The sequence below is a fragment of the Sebastes fasciatus genome, chromosome 10, assembly GCF_043250625.1.
Source record: "Sebastes fasciatus isolate fSebFas1 chromosome 10, fSebFas1.pri, whole genome shotgun sequence".
Lineage (NCBI taxonomy): Eukaryota > Metazoa > Chordata > Actinopteri > Perciformes > Sebastidae > Sebastes > Sebastes fasciatus.
The window spans coordinates 12,921,498-12,935,075 of NC_133804.1; the positions used below are offsets into that span (position 1 = coordinate 12,921,498).

General features: G+C 41.2%; 1 protein-coding gene across 2 annotated transcripts; it reads right to left on the reverse strand.

The window, feature by feature from the left end:
• Positions 1-574: 574 nt before the first annotated feature.
• On the reverse strand, positions 575-13,326 carry dctn4 (dynactin 4). Of its 2 annotated transcripts, XM_074648222.1 has the most exons (14): positions 13,127-13,326; positions 11,628-11,698; positions 11,337-11,515; positions 11,062-11,105; positions 9,722-9,829; positions 8,907-8,927; positions 8,281-8,354; positions 6,797-6,909; positions 6,597-6,706; positions 6,421-6,494; positions 5,950-6,004; positions 5,188-5,295; positions 2,130-2,227; positions 575-2,000 (listed from the first exon to the last, which is right to left on the reverse strand). In XM_074648222.1, exons 1-14 carry the CDS (start codon positions 13,259-13,261, stop codon positions 1,781-1,783), a joined length of 1,410 nt encoding a protein of 469 aa, XP_074504323.1. In that variant the 5' UTR covers positions 13,262-13,326; the 3' UTR covers positions 575-1,780. The 2 variants fall into 2 exon arrangements, with proteins under 2 accessions (XP_074504323.1, XP_074504324.1); XM_074648223.1 differs by lacking the exon at positions 8,907-8,927.
• Between the last annotated feature and the right edge of the window lie 252 nt (positions 13,327-13,578).

The following is a 13,578-nucleotide window of genomic DNA, read 5'->3' on the forward strand; positions in this document are numbered from 1 at the left end:
CCAGACGGAGTGGGTCTGTTTACGAAGCAGACGGGGCCTGCATCACACATATATTCTGCTCGGCCTTTCCAGAGGCAATAAACTGTCCCATGTGTGCAAACTAGCAAAACACTGAACGGGGCTGATATGTGTTAAATACAAAAATGGTATCCGGTGGAAAACACATTCTATTATTATCTTCTCCTAATGTTGACAGGTAGACATTTTATCCTCATGACTCACATCCTGAAGAAGCAAACACCCCAGCTTTGCTTGGATTATTATTAAAATGTTTCTGTCTTGAGTGTCTTGCACCTTCTCAGTCAACCAATACTATAATCAGACACACTGTTTCAGCTTGTAGGGTAATTCAAGATCATACTGAAGAATGCATGTCCCTGTATGCTCTGTGTCTTTCCAGTGCCATCTCGAAAGCAACTGCTATGTGAGAAACTGTTTGCCTGCAGCGCCATCCTGTGGCGACAATGAAAACACCACAAAGAGCATTTGACAGTCAGTGTGCGATTAAGAGAGCCACAATTCATTACAAAAGTCACATCAGCCCTCAAAGACAAAAAAACAATCAAGAGGTCCATTACAGTATCACGTCATTTTATTAGCCGGTACAGAAGATTAACTGTGTTTTAAGGCTCTGTTTTACTAACACACTTGAGACCAAAAATGACAGCAGCTCACGATATGCACTGGCAGAGAGGTCAGTGAGTTCTACATTTTTTAAATCAGAAAAAAAAATGATAGTGTCTCAGTACATTTAAATAATGAACACTTTGTACTTCATGGAATTTACAGAGCTTCTTATACATCCTCTCCATAGTGCCAGTGAAGGTTTTTACTTCAGACAATAACAAAAATGATGGGCAGGTATCACCCTCAAACCCAAGAAGAACCTTTCTGATAACAAAACAGTACAGGATCAGTAACTGTGATGACATTGTCTAACGTGTGCGATATTGACTATAGTTGAAGCATGCGAGTTAATACGATATTACCGTCTGCAGGATGTTGACGAGGAGGATACATAAGCTGAAAGCGCAGAGGAGTGGGCTGCACAGTTGGCAATTGTTCGGATTGTTCTCAATTATGATTTCTGATTCTGCTCATTTATAATCTTGATGTTGTTATATTAACGTATAAACACTCATCTCAACAACGTAAACTGCTATTTTCTACATACACCAAAGATCAATAATCCACACAAAAAGAAATCCACAATAAGGCAAAACATTCTTTGTAGTTGCTTTGCCATTTCAGAAAATACTGTATGCAGCACATACAAACAAACCAATAAACAAAACAAGACTTTTATTGATGTAAATAGTAATTATATGTATTTATAAGGTTCTGTTTCCTATAAGTAACCTCACACTAAAAGTGCATTTTACTGACAGATGGTATAGTGTTTAAGCTGAGGAGAATGATAATGAAATACAGTATATCGTCATGTTTTTGGTAAACTAAACAAACAACAAATCAGTAAACTTAAGTTTTAAGTTTAAAAATATGTCAAGTTAAACTTGATGCACTTATCAGTCATGGTTTCATGTAGTTTTATAAACTGCTATCATGCAATCCCTGTACGTTCCTACGATGTATCTGGTGATGCAACTTAAGCTAAAACTCTGAAACAACTGTACGTTAAGCAGATCAAATAGTTCTTACATATCAATAAGCAGAATCAGAAATCTTTTTTTTTTTAAATTAAATTCATCCCACAGTTTACAGAAATTAGTTCAAAGAACCCAACACTAGGACTGTTTGACAGCAAACAGAGTATTCATGTTCAGGGAGCGAGCGGCCCCAGCCTCAGCTCTACGTGGTGCGTGAGCCAAATGGCCTCGGTGGCGGTCTCGACTCCCTCCTCGCTCTGCTTGACGGGAGCCGCGAGGTTACGGAAGTCGTGTCGGATCTTGAAAGAAACGGTGACGTCCTCATCCTCTTCTTTCTGAGGGATCACTTTGATGAAGAAACCAATCTTGTTGGATTTCCTGAAGGCAACAACACTGTGGAAAGAACAGAGAGATCAGGTTAAGAGTTACCTCACACTATTAATTCATTGTGATTGTGAATGTGTGCGCGTGTGTGTGTGTGTGTGTGTATATGTGTGTGTGTGTGTGTGTGTATTAACTTACTCTGGGTCATCCTGGAAGTCCTGAGGTTCAGCCAGTTCATCGTACTCAGCAGCAGCATCCTTTCCTGCCAAGACCAGTTCTTTGCTGGGAACCATAACCTGAAAAAACAAACAGTTCCAACATTCAGTGACTTTCAGACTATTGGATGAGTCAACCTAGGTTTTAAACATTATATATAGCCTCTCTGTTTTGAAGGAATGCCAATTTATGTGTTCTGGAAAAAATATTTAAATAAATCTCCCTCAACTCAGGAATGTGTTTTACTTATTGTTGCTTCAAGTTTGACCTTCACTGTTCAGAAAGATGGATGTGCAGTCTGTCACTAGAAGGCTGTTTTAAAATTCATCTGCTGGAGGAGGAAATGTTTCTGTGCTCACCTTAACTGAGTTTAAGACGCGTACTGTATGTATCAGCATCATTTTGTGACATCAAGACTAATTTGGGAAGCCAAGGAAGTCCAGTAGTTACAACTTTTGAAGTGAACAATATTTGCAAATGTATAGATTCTGGATGTTTTTAATGAGGGAGACGAGGCAGATTTAATTGAAGAATGTATTCAACAGGGTAACTGAATTTTTTTGTGGAAAAAATTATTATTCCAGGACGAGTATTCTTCACATATGTCACAAAAGATTAAAATAATTACTATTAATGTGGCTTTAGTTGTATACAACACAACACATTTAACTGATTCTAGAAAGGAGACAGATTACTACAATTTTAAGAAATTATTAGAGAATGAGCAGATGTGCGGCAATTTGCACAAACATGAAATAAACGAGGAGCTTACAGTCATAATAAAGACCTAAATAATCACTTTACCATTTTGGTTTAGGTCCGATTTTCTGGGTCGCTCTGACAACAGCTTGGGGCTCTATTTCTAAAAGCACCGCTTGCAGCTCTTTGAGGAATCCCTGCAGAATTCATGTGGAGTTGTCCCAAAATCTGACTTGAATACAACAGATTGATGTTTGCACCAATCTCGAAACCCATCGTCTACCGGTCTGACGTCGGATAACCCGTCTGTGGGCAAGGGGCTATATGTCTGGGGTTCCGGTGTAGCCAGCAGATATCCGGGCCAAGACTTCCTTTTCCGTGCGCTGCTCATTGTTTACAGTCCGATTAGCAACTTGAAATGCGAGAGACGACGTCTACGACCGGATTGTTTCACAAGTAGACAGTCTACAAGCTAATTTTAAACCAATTAAAAGCTAAATGTGTGGTTTCTGAGATTTCATTTCGGCCAATGCCGACAAAAGCCTGATCAAACGTGATTGGTAGATACTACTCAGACTACAAAGGGAAACCAGAACACTTCCGATACCAAAATCCTGTCCCTGCGTATGAATGCAGAATCTGTCTATAGAGATGATTGCACTGCTCAGAAAACAACTCAGTCATATCTGTGCTATGTGTGAGGGGGGGGGGAAGGGACTTTGGACCACATTTACCTGTAAAATGAATATATTGAACCCTTATAAACATCAGCACTTACACATACTATAATATAACACATAAATATATGTAAGAGGTGAGCGAAGCCACCCTTGAAAAGAGCTGGTCGATGAAATCAACCGAGCGTGGCCCGCTGTAGTTCACGCTGCCCTCCAGGTGTTTGAATATCAGATCAAGCGGAATGACTGGACTGCAAACTCTGTTTGGCCGCAAAGTTAAGGGAAATGGGTCATGAAGACGCTCTGTTTTGGCCAGGAGCTCTTCCTTACCCAGTCTGGACCAATGACTTCACCGCTAAAGAGGCCAAGACAAACAGCCTGTAGTCACCGAGAGCCTCGCAGCGGCTGCCGGCAACTGGCAGCCCAGCAGACCATTTAGCACAGGAACACGGCACTCTTAGCCGAGCGTGTGACAGCTGACAGATGGAGGTAAAATGGGACCCAACTGCTCTGCATATGAGATGATGACAAGGCTATCTACTCCATAAGGAACAGGCGGTGTGAAGGAACACACCGCCCTGCGCTCTCTGATGATGGCTGGTAAGATTGCAGGAACACTGGTTGATATAATATGCAATATTTAAAAGTAGGCAGGTGGTAAACAACCGCCACAATCTGTGCACAGTTCTTTTATTCTCTATTTGAGCCATGGTGCTCGTCCCAGCAATTAAAACTCCATTCATTGATGTTTGGCCACCATGTGGAGCCGAAGTACTCCCCAACCAGCTGATAAACACACAGCCCTGACATATTATCGCCTCATAAAGTGGTTTTAGGAAACAACTGTGAACCCAGCAGAACTAAATTATCAACCCATTGAAATGTTTCTGACCACCTGACAAATTTAGGTTTAATGTTCACTGGCCTTAAAACATCTGGGTTTTTAGCTGTTGGACTGCAGAGTTGGGTGATAATTCTCTCCCTTTCACATTTAACATATTCTTTACATTCAGTATTTACACCAATACTGTTTAAATCATAGTGTCAATATTTGGTAGTAGTTGGGAATTTTGGCAGCTATTTTAGATTTAGTCTTAGTCTTACTCTTTAGATGAAAACTCTTATTAGTTTGTCACATTTTTGTCATTTGTAGCCTTCATAGTTTGTCTAGTTTAAGTCGACGAAAAGTCATTACAACTTTCAGTCATTACTTTTGTAAATGTTTTCTCTCTTAAGACTCAGCCCGCAAACTTTATGAATTATAGTAGCACAACTGTCAGGACTGAGGACTGAGAAAAGAAGGACAGAGACGGCCTCAGTGTGTGTTTGAGAAAGAGTGACAGGGAGACGGGACGAGAAGGTGGAAAGTGCCGAAAATATTGAGAGATTTTGGTAAAGTTTTTATTTTTTAAGCTACATTTTAGTCTCGTCTTTTTTCCATCAACGATATTACATGTTGATATCGTCACGGTTAGTATTTAACGACGTCGGTGCCATCTCGTCATCATCTCGTCTTAGTCGTGGAACAAAAGGTCTTTGACGAACATATTTCGTCAAAGTTTTCATTAATGAAATTAACACTGATTCCCCCCAGGACTTGAAACTGATACTTTCTGTGACTACAGTTTATTTCAACAAATGAAGGAGAAAGTCTGGTTAAATACCTTAGCTGTGCTGTTGATGTCATCGGGATCCTCGTCCTCACAGGCAGTCAATGTGACGTGGGTGATGTTCTCCACTGGGTTGGTCAGGGTCAGCAGCACTTGGCTCTCCTAAACAGACACGGTGGGAAAGAGACAAAAGTTTAACCCAACTTGCCTTCACTTATAAGGTCGGGTCTTCTTTGGATCTCTACAATAGGCCGTTTAACTCTGTAAATGTATTAGAACTAGGGATTCTTATTGAGGACTAGGCTTTGTCCTGGTCAGGGATGCTTGTAGCAAGCAGGTTCTTAGGGACGCCAAGTGCATTTCAGCCTTTTCTGAAGGACCCTTGTATTAATACTTCAAATCTCTGGGCATCAAGCTGAAAAGTACTGAGAGATGCGGTGTCTCCTTAGTGACACAACCCCGTCTTAAAACACAAACCCTCATTCTTACCCTCATACACTCTGCTACTAGTCTACTACTACTCTGTACTGTGTTTAAATGTCCTTTATTATCTTGTTTTTTCGTAATTCTGTTAAATTTATTGTACTTGTTACTCACTTATGCACTTTTTTTAATATATCTGAGTGACTGAATTTCCTTGGACAAAAAAATAGAGACGGTCTTAACTTGAGCTCAAAAAGCTGAGTTACTGGTCAGTTAGCTGTGTTTCAGTGCAGCATGTTACAGACTCAACTTATTGAGGTTAAGATTATGAACAAGATGAATAAACCATGTAAAAGATATAGTGAACATGTCAGAAGCAGTGCACACACTGACCTTCATGGTCCGGAGATTTGGAATGGACATAATTCTCACTTCAGGGATGTAACTCCTGTGGGAGGAACGATCAATACACAGTTACACTCAAACACACGGACTGTGTCCAACACAGCATTCAACCACATTCACTAAAAGCTGAGAGTTCATACTGGTTGTACCAGATAAAATGCAACCATTCACAAACCATAAACTCCTGAGAGCAACATGCTACTTGTACTGCATTAATTACTCCTAAACTACTATTTTTAAAAATATATAGTATATAGTATAGTATAGTATATAATAAATAACAGAACGTGTTTATGATTAAGCTTTTTGCATGGATAATTTCCTGAATATGTGTTTATAGTTGCACTTTGCTACAATTTAACTTTAGGACCTTAATCTAATTAAACTACATAAGGCTTCAGGCTGATTTTGATTTTTTATGAATTATAAAAAGATCAGCATCATCATGCTCATACTCACACAGCCACCAGCTGAATTTTAAACTTGATTGAAGTAGGATTAAACTCTGGCTTGCTCAAGTTGTGCTCACATTTCTGAAAAGAGGAAAGAAAATTATTATTATCTAAATATGATCTACATAAAAACAACAGCCGTTTAACTGATACAAGAGAGTAAAACCCTGCAGTGGTACTGACCCTGCAGCGCAGTGAGCGCTTCATCAGGAGGTGTTTGTGTCTGGGGTGGAGCTGAGACGCCCCCGCAGGCTGGAAGTCAGGCTGCAGAAGCCGCTGGCGCAGCGTGGTCACTTGAAGGACACAAGATATTTCTTAGATAATTAGTAATCATTTCCAAAAATAATTAAGAGTTGTTAAGTGAGCTCTAATCAAACTCTTACCCTCCGGTAAGCTGATGGGCCTGGTATAACAATCTTCAGGAAGAGGTTCCACTTCATCAAGGGCCTGGGCAGGTTCGATGGAGATCTCCTTCTGGTCCTCGCCCTCTTTAAGGCTGGTGAAATTACATAAATACTGCTATCAACAATCTGTTGTATCTCTTACAATGATGGCATGTAATGTAAACTAAAAGCAGTAAAACAAAGAGATTTTCTAATGTTGACACCACTCTTAACATATACACGTTACAATAAATTTACTAACAGTACAGGTGGTTTTGGAAGTTTTAGTACATTCACTACTAATAACCTATGAATATTTTAACTTGACACTGAACATTTACTTTAGACTTCTTTTGTACCTTCTTGGTAGCCACTGGTTTCCATAACTTGCAAAGACTTGACACAATACTTGAGGTAGGTAATCCACTTAACAGTCCAGCAGCTATACTCTATTTCTTGTCAACGTTACTTTAAAAGGGCTAAATTCAAAATTCAGAGCATTAATATAGCAGCAAACAACTATTTACTATGTAAAGATATAGTGCCGTCCTGAGCAGAGAATGAAGTCGCTCTCCCTCTGTGTGTGTTCAGAGCTTCTCTGCGCTTTGTTTACGTAGCCGGTCCGGCCGCGCGTGCATGGTAGTGCATGCGAGTCCCAGTATGTGTGTGCACTAGCCAGCTAATGGCCGTCGCTCTGCACTGCGCTCCTATGGCAGTTACCGCTGATAACACAGTCCCTGTCCACGGCGTCGTTGTAGAAGTGTAACACCCATCATCTGGTCCCCCCCCCCCAGGAAAACACTGTTATCTCTGTCAGCGCTGTTGCCGTTGTTTGCACCGTTAGCACCATTAGCTGCTAGCCACCAGCTCAACCGTCTCCATGTTGAGAGTCGTGCGAAGGCAATCACTCAATCTAAGCTCAGAATTTGACACCTTTAAAGATGCATGGTCATGCAGTTAAGACTTGAGAAAGCAGTGTTTAAGGACACTTTGACATCTAGACTTGACTAGACTTAACCTTCCAACCAACCTTCTGAGACAAGAGACCAAATTCATATCCTTATTTTCATGGTGTCCTAGCCTGTTTTTACATGTGTCTCCTGAATCTGACTGCATGCTTTGTCAATACAGTGACTTTTTGTCGGCCAATTATTCATTTTCAGACTTTAAGCAGGTTCCTTGAATACATTTCGGTGGTGGAATATAAAAATGGTGATCGCTCACAACTGTATTACTACGAGGTGATGATGTAACTTTGAGAAAAAATAGGGGTGACGAACTGTTCACTGTGATGGATTACCTATGTATCTCAGGCCAAGTTTCATGGCTCTACAAATTGATTTTCATGGCACACTTGAAATTAATGAAACTATGGCTGCTGGATGGCAAGGAATCGATTTATCTAAGTCACCAATAATATGCATGTAGTTTTACTAGGGGAAAAAAAAGTTCCATTCGTGGATATATGACAAAAGAGCACTCACGATAGGCCAGACAGGCTTGATATGGGAGCTCCAGGCCTCTGCCGCTGCAGTCTGGTTCCAAGGCCATATTTTTCCTGAGTGAATTTAGGGGGGAAAAAAACAAGATCAGGCATTCTGCCTACTGAAAAGAAGGATTCAAGAAAATTTATGAAATTACATAATTTACAACCATTTTTCTACATGACTACTTTTCACACAGTGTCTTCACCCAAAAGGGGAACTTATGACAACATTAAAGAACAAAAATGGAAAGTAATATCACTTAAATAAACAATAAATAAGCCAAACACAATTCCATTTGTCTAGTGGTAAGAGACAGTAACAGGAGCCTTTCTGCCCAGGATAGTGGGAGAGAATCAACTCTGACAGACTGAAGGTTCAGGACTTAATTAGTATGAAAACTATGTTGATCTGGTTACACAGACTTCAACAACGTCTTCTATTTCTTCTCTCCCTGTAACCAACAGAAAGGCTCCCATTGTGTGGATCTCAGTCTCATTTAGCCAAGGAGACATTCATGTGATCTGTGAGGTCACTCAGTAACAGATTAGACAGGAACAGAGATGAAGAGAAGACAGCGATACTGTAAAGATGAGACTATCCAAGTTGTGAAAAATACAACTCACCACCACATGAATAGTGTGTTGCTGGGGGGCAAAAACCAAAATATCAGAGTGCATAAGCAAAGAAACAAAGAGAGAATAAAGAACCAGGTGAAACCAAAGCAAGTTAGCAAACATTAGTGGCATTTGGTGGCATGCAACAGCAACAGAAATGCATCAGTGATGGAAAACAACTGCAGGACATCACAGCTTAAGTGCTTTAAACGGTTCCAATACATAATAGGAAAGACTGGTTTGCTTTATTGGATGTTAATTATTGTATAAACAGAATGCAGGAGGTAAAACAATGTGCCAAAAAGCTCAAAAGCATGAAAACCATGTCCACACCGGGGCGGCTAAATTTGAAAAGGTACATTTTCTGCTCTGTTTTGGCCTTTCAGACAGACTAAGCAGGGTTTTTTGTCTGTTTTGTTTGATTTTGCTTGTGGATTGAGAAGTTTTTGAAAACAACCCAAAAACGCTGATGTCATTTCCACAAGTAAACAGCATTTTCATAATTATCCGCCTAAGTATAGACATGGTGTAAATCTTCTAAAGCAGCTGATGTAGCTAATTATTATTTCCTGTTTTGGTTAATGGTGTGCTAATCATATAATATCCTCAATGGCACATACTTTGAGTATATCCTTGGTAATGTTATTGAGGTTTAGGTAGAAACTCTGTATCAAATAAAGCCATCTAAATTCTGCTCCAACAGTACATGCACATTTGGTAACACATTACAGTGAGACAACAGCTGTTTGACATTTGAGCAGGTTAAAGAAGAAAGTATGTTTTTTTTGAAAAAGGCTGAATTGGGCTCAGAAGAAGAGGAGTACCGAGAATGCCAGAGGCATGCACTGTCGTCTCCGGGCCAGCTTCTTCCTGTCTCTGTCCTGCTTCTCTCTGTGGGCCAGCTGCTGGTAATACTCGATCAGCTTGTTGATCTGTAGAGAACAAACATTTCATCCAGAGATCTGTCCATCCATTATCTGTAACCGCTTATTCTATCCAGGGTCGCGGGGGGACTGTAGCCGATCCCAGCTGACATTGAGCGAATGCAGGGAAGAAGCCGGAGAACCCAGAGGATGCATTTTTTTATAAAATAAGAGTGATGAAGCATATCTGGGTAATCCATGCCCCCCCCCCACAGTGTCCCAACACTACATATTATTCGCTTCCACAACAGTTTGAGGGTTTGAGGTAAGTAAATATAATCTAAAAGGGAACTCGAAAATACAGCAAACAGCAATTGAACGTCTAAGAATCGAAAACACACCAGACAGCAGCAAAATGCGATTCGCTGCAATAATAACATTTTTCTGCGGCTAGGTTCATGTGTTCATGTGTTTCAGGCAGGAATGAATTCTTCGTAACGGAGGTCAACATGTCACAGGAGTGACAGGACTCTGTTTACTGATTGGCTGCCAGTATTTTCTGGCCACAATTTGCCGCCAAAAGTTAAACTATCCCCAACTTGAAGTTTGGACGCACTTTGCCGCAGAATCAAACGGCCGCAGTTCAGAGCTTGGAGCGGCTGCTGCAGCTTTCCACAGACAGTACATGGCAGCTCGCCGCAGGCCGCAATTCGCCGCTGCTCTGGTGCGTTTTCGGCGTAATCCAGGAAGGCATTACAGGCACCCTTCAAAACTATTGGTTGACTTTAAATTAACTTGGGAAATGTGGAAAAGTACAGAATAAGGAGCTTATCATTATTCTGCACTTTTCCACGTTTCACAACAATTACAATCACTAAAAGAAACACTAAATAATTTGTACAATAATCAAAGGTGTAAAAATAAGAAAAACGCACAAAATTACTAGATTATTTGCTTTTCTAGATGACCACTTGAATTAGAAAAAAAATGGAAAGGGGGCATTTATGATTTGTTGTTTGCGGCACATTTGTGGCCTCAGCAACTAATGCCTAGTTCACACTAAACGACTTTAGTCCGGATTTTCTGCTCGCAGTTTTTGAAGCTCCCGGACAAAAGCCCCAGATCAGAGGCAAATCCGCGAACTTCCATGAATATGGCTTAAGCGACCAGTTTGCTTTTGCATCTGGCCAGCTATGTAAGGGTGTCATTCACAGACACATCTATTCAAACAGAAGTTATGCATGATCAGGAAGCATGTGAGCAACTTGTGAGAATGAAAATGCCCAGAGGGGAAAACTTACCCGCTGAGTATGAGGGTTCTCTGGCTCCTGCCATCCACCGCTGGCTGCAGTGAACAAAATTCACAAGAGACTTAGACAGCCATAAGAAACACATTCAACGGATAACAGCTTTCTGCATGAGCTAAACTAATGGACAAATGTAGACCTACAAACAGGACTTTGACACATTGTGGTGTTTTGGTACTGCTGAAGCTTCTTTCTGCTATTTGAAGTTAAACTTTTGGAAATACTGTAAATATGGACCACATTATTGTGTATAACATATCAGCACCCACCAACTGATTTGTCAGCCATTCCCACGTCTCTGGAGGTCCAGCGACAGAAGCCACAGGCCAGGTAGTAGGCCTTCTTCATGGCCGTCTTGGTAGGATCATCAGGCAGAGGGGCTGGGATGTTGGTGGCTCGAGTAGACAGTGTGTGCATGCAACATGGGCAGTCGAAACAATTTGCACACCTACAGTAGAGCACAGATAATCAGGAATGAATGAAAGGACATTAAAAGACATACATTTGATGAAGTAATGAGAAGACAGGTGCAAAGTCAGCAGTATGCACATCAGTCTCACCTGTTCTTTTTAAGTTTAGCCTCTGCAGATGGCATGTTCTCCAGACAGCTTGGACAATAGTGGGAGTCCACCTGATCAACAAAAACAGGGGTACAAGAGTAGAGTCAGTCAAACTGTGCATCTACATTTGAAAGTTTATGTTACGATCAGACAGCTGCAGCTGATTCAGAACGATGCTGCTAGAGTCCTCACTAAGACCAAGAAAATGGATCACATCAGTCCAGTTCTGAGGTCTCTAAACTGGCTCCCTGTCTCTCAGAGTCCTCACTAAGACCAAGAAAGTGGATCACATCAGTCCAGTTCTGAGGTCTCTACACTGGCTCCCTATCTCTCAGAGGATTGATTTAAAAATACTCCTGCTGGTTTACAAAGCACTAAATAGTTTAGGGCCAAAATACATTTCTGATCTTCTGCTATGTTATGAACCATCCAGACCTCTCAGGTCATCTGGATCAGGTCTGCTTAGTGTCCCCAGAGTCAGATCTAAACATGCAGAAGAAGCGTTCAGTTTTTATGCACCAAATATTTAGAACAAGCTCCCAGAAACCTGCAGGACCGCTCCAACTCTGAGTTCTTTTAAATCAAAGCTTAAAACTTTCCTGTTTACTGCTGCTGCCTTTTATTAAACCAGATAATGATCTTATATACTGCACTAGAGCTTTTACTCTCATGTGTTATATTCTATTTTAGCTTCTATCCTAGCTTTTATTTTCTAATCTTTAATGTTTTTATAACTGTTTTAATTATGTCTTAATGTTCTTTTGCACTTTGTCTCAAAGCTCTTGAATGTTTATGTAAAGCACTTTGAATTGCCCTGTTGCTGAAACGTGCTATACAAATAAAGCTGCCTTGCCTTGCACTGGTTTCCTTATTGTTGGATTCCCTGAGTGTGTTTTTATAACTGCTACATAAATAAACCTGATTATCATTAAATATAGTTAGCATTTATCTGGGCAGTGTGGTACAATGGTGAAGAGGGGGACTGAATATTTTCTTTCAGGAGGCCAGATTGGTGGTTTTTGGTCTGAACTGTAACGTTATAAGCAATCACGTGTTTACACTGAAAAATCAGACTAGTAATGTTGAACACATCTGAAGCTCTCTGGGTGTGGTGTCTATAACTGTGAGCCACGTTAACAGGAGGGGTTTAACAGTGTTTGATAGTAGCTGGGGTTGACTAATGTTGTAACAAATAGTTTTTACTTCATTTGACATAATCTTTATATGATACAAAGCGAATACTTTAAACCCAAAGAGCTTGTTTGCTTATTTATGCTGTGCTAACGCTAACACCACCGGAAGTTTAAACCGTCCTTCACCAGCCAATCAGAGGAGGAGACTGTTTGATTGACAGGCGGCTTAGCCATACAACGCGCGAGTTGGTTAGACTAGCCCCGCCTACCTGTCAAAGCTACTAGCAAGCCGGCTAACAACAAAGTAGCTACATGAAGCTAACAGGCTAGCTTGAGGAGAGTTAAAGGAGATAAACGTTCACGTACCTCGTGAGACACACACTCCAGAGACCGCAGCTCACTGCAGTAGCGACAGAAGTAGAGCTGAGATAGAGGAGCTCTGATCCTCTTCTCTCCACGGACCAGATAGACGACTCTATCCGGCTGCAGAAGAGACGCCATCTCTCTCTCTGTGTGTCCGAGCTGCTCCTCACACCGACTGCTCTGATAGTGGTGATGACGTCACCGCCGCTGGTTGTCTGTCTGGGCCTTTAGAGGAGACACAGTGTGCTCAGTGTGGCCCTCATGTGGTTCATGTTGAAACTGTCAGCCCCACACACCCCCAGGTCAGGGGTCAGCAACCTTTACTATCAAAAGAGCCATTTAAAGGGACTATTTGTAACTTTGTACGCACATAAATGTAGCGGGGTCGTCACACATGCGCGCTCGCATATGCGCGTTCGCGTGTAGCCGCTGTACCCTCCTCCTCTGCCTGCTCG

Excerpts from the sequence above, each read along its gene's own strand:
- dctn4 (XM_074648222.1), bottom strand. The coding sequence starts at position 13,261 with ATGGCGTCTCTTCTGCAGCCGGATAGAGTCGTCTATCTGGTCCGTGGA. Across the intron at positions 11,106-11,336 it reads AATGGCTGACAAATCAGTTG|CCAGCGGTGGATGGCAGGAG; the intron begins GTGGGTGCTGAT and ends TGTTCACTGCAG. Across the intron at positions 8,928-9,721 it reads GCATGCCTCTGGCATTCTCG|CAACACACTATTCATGTGGT; the intron begins GTACTCCTCTTC and ends TTTGCCCCCCAG.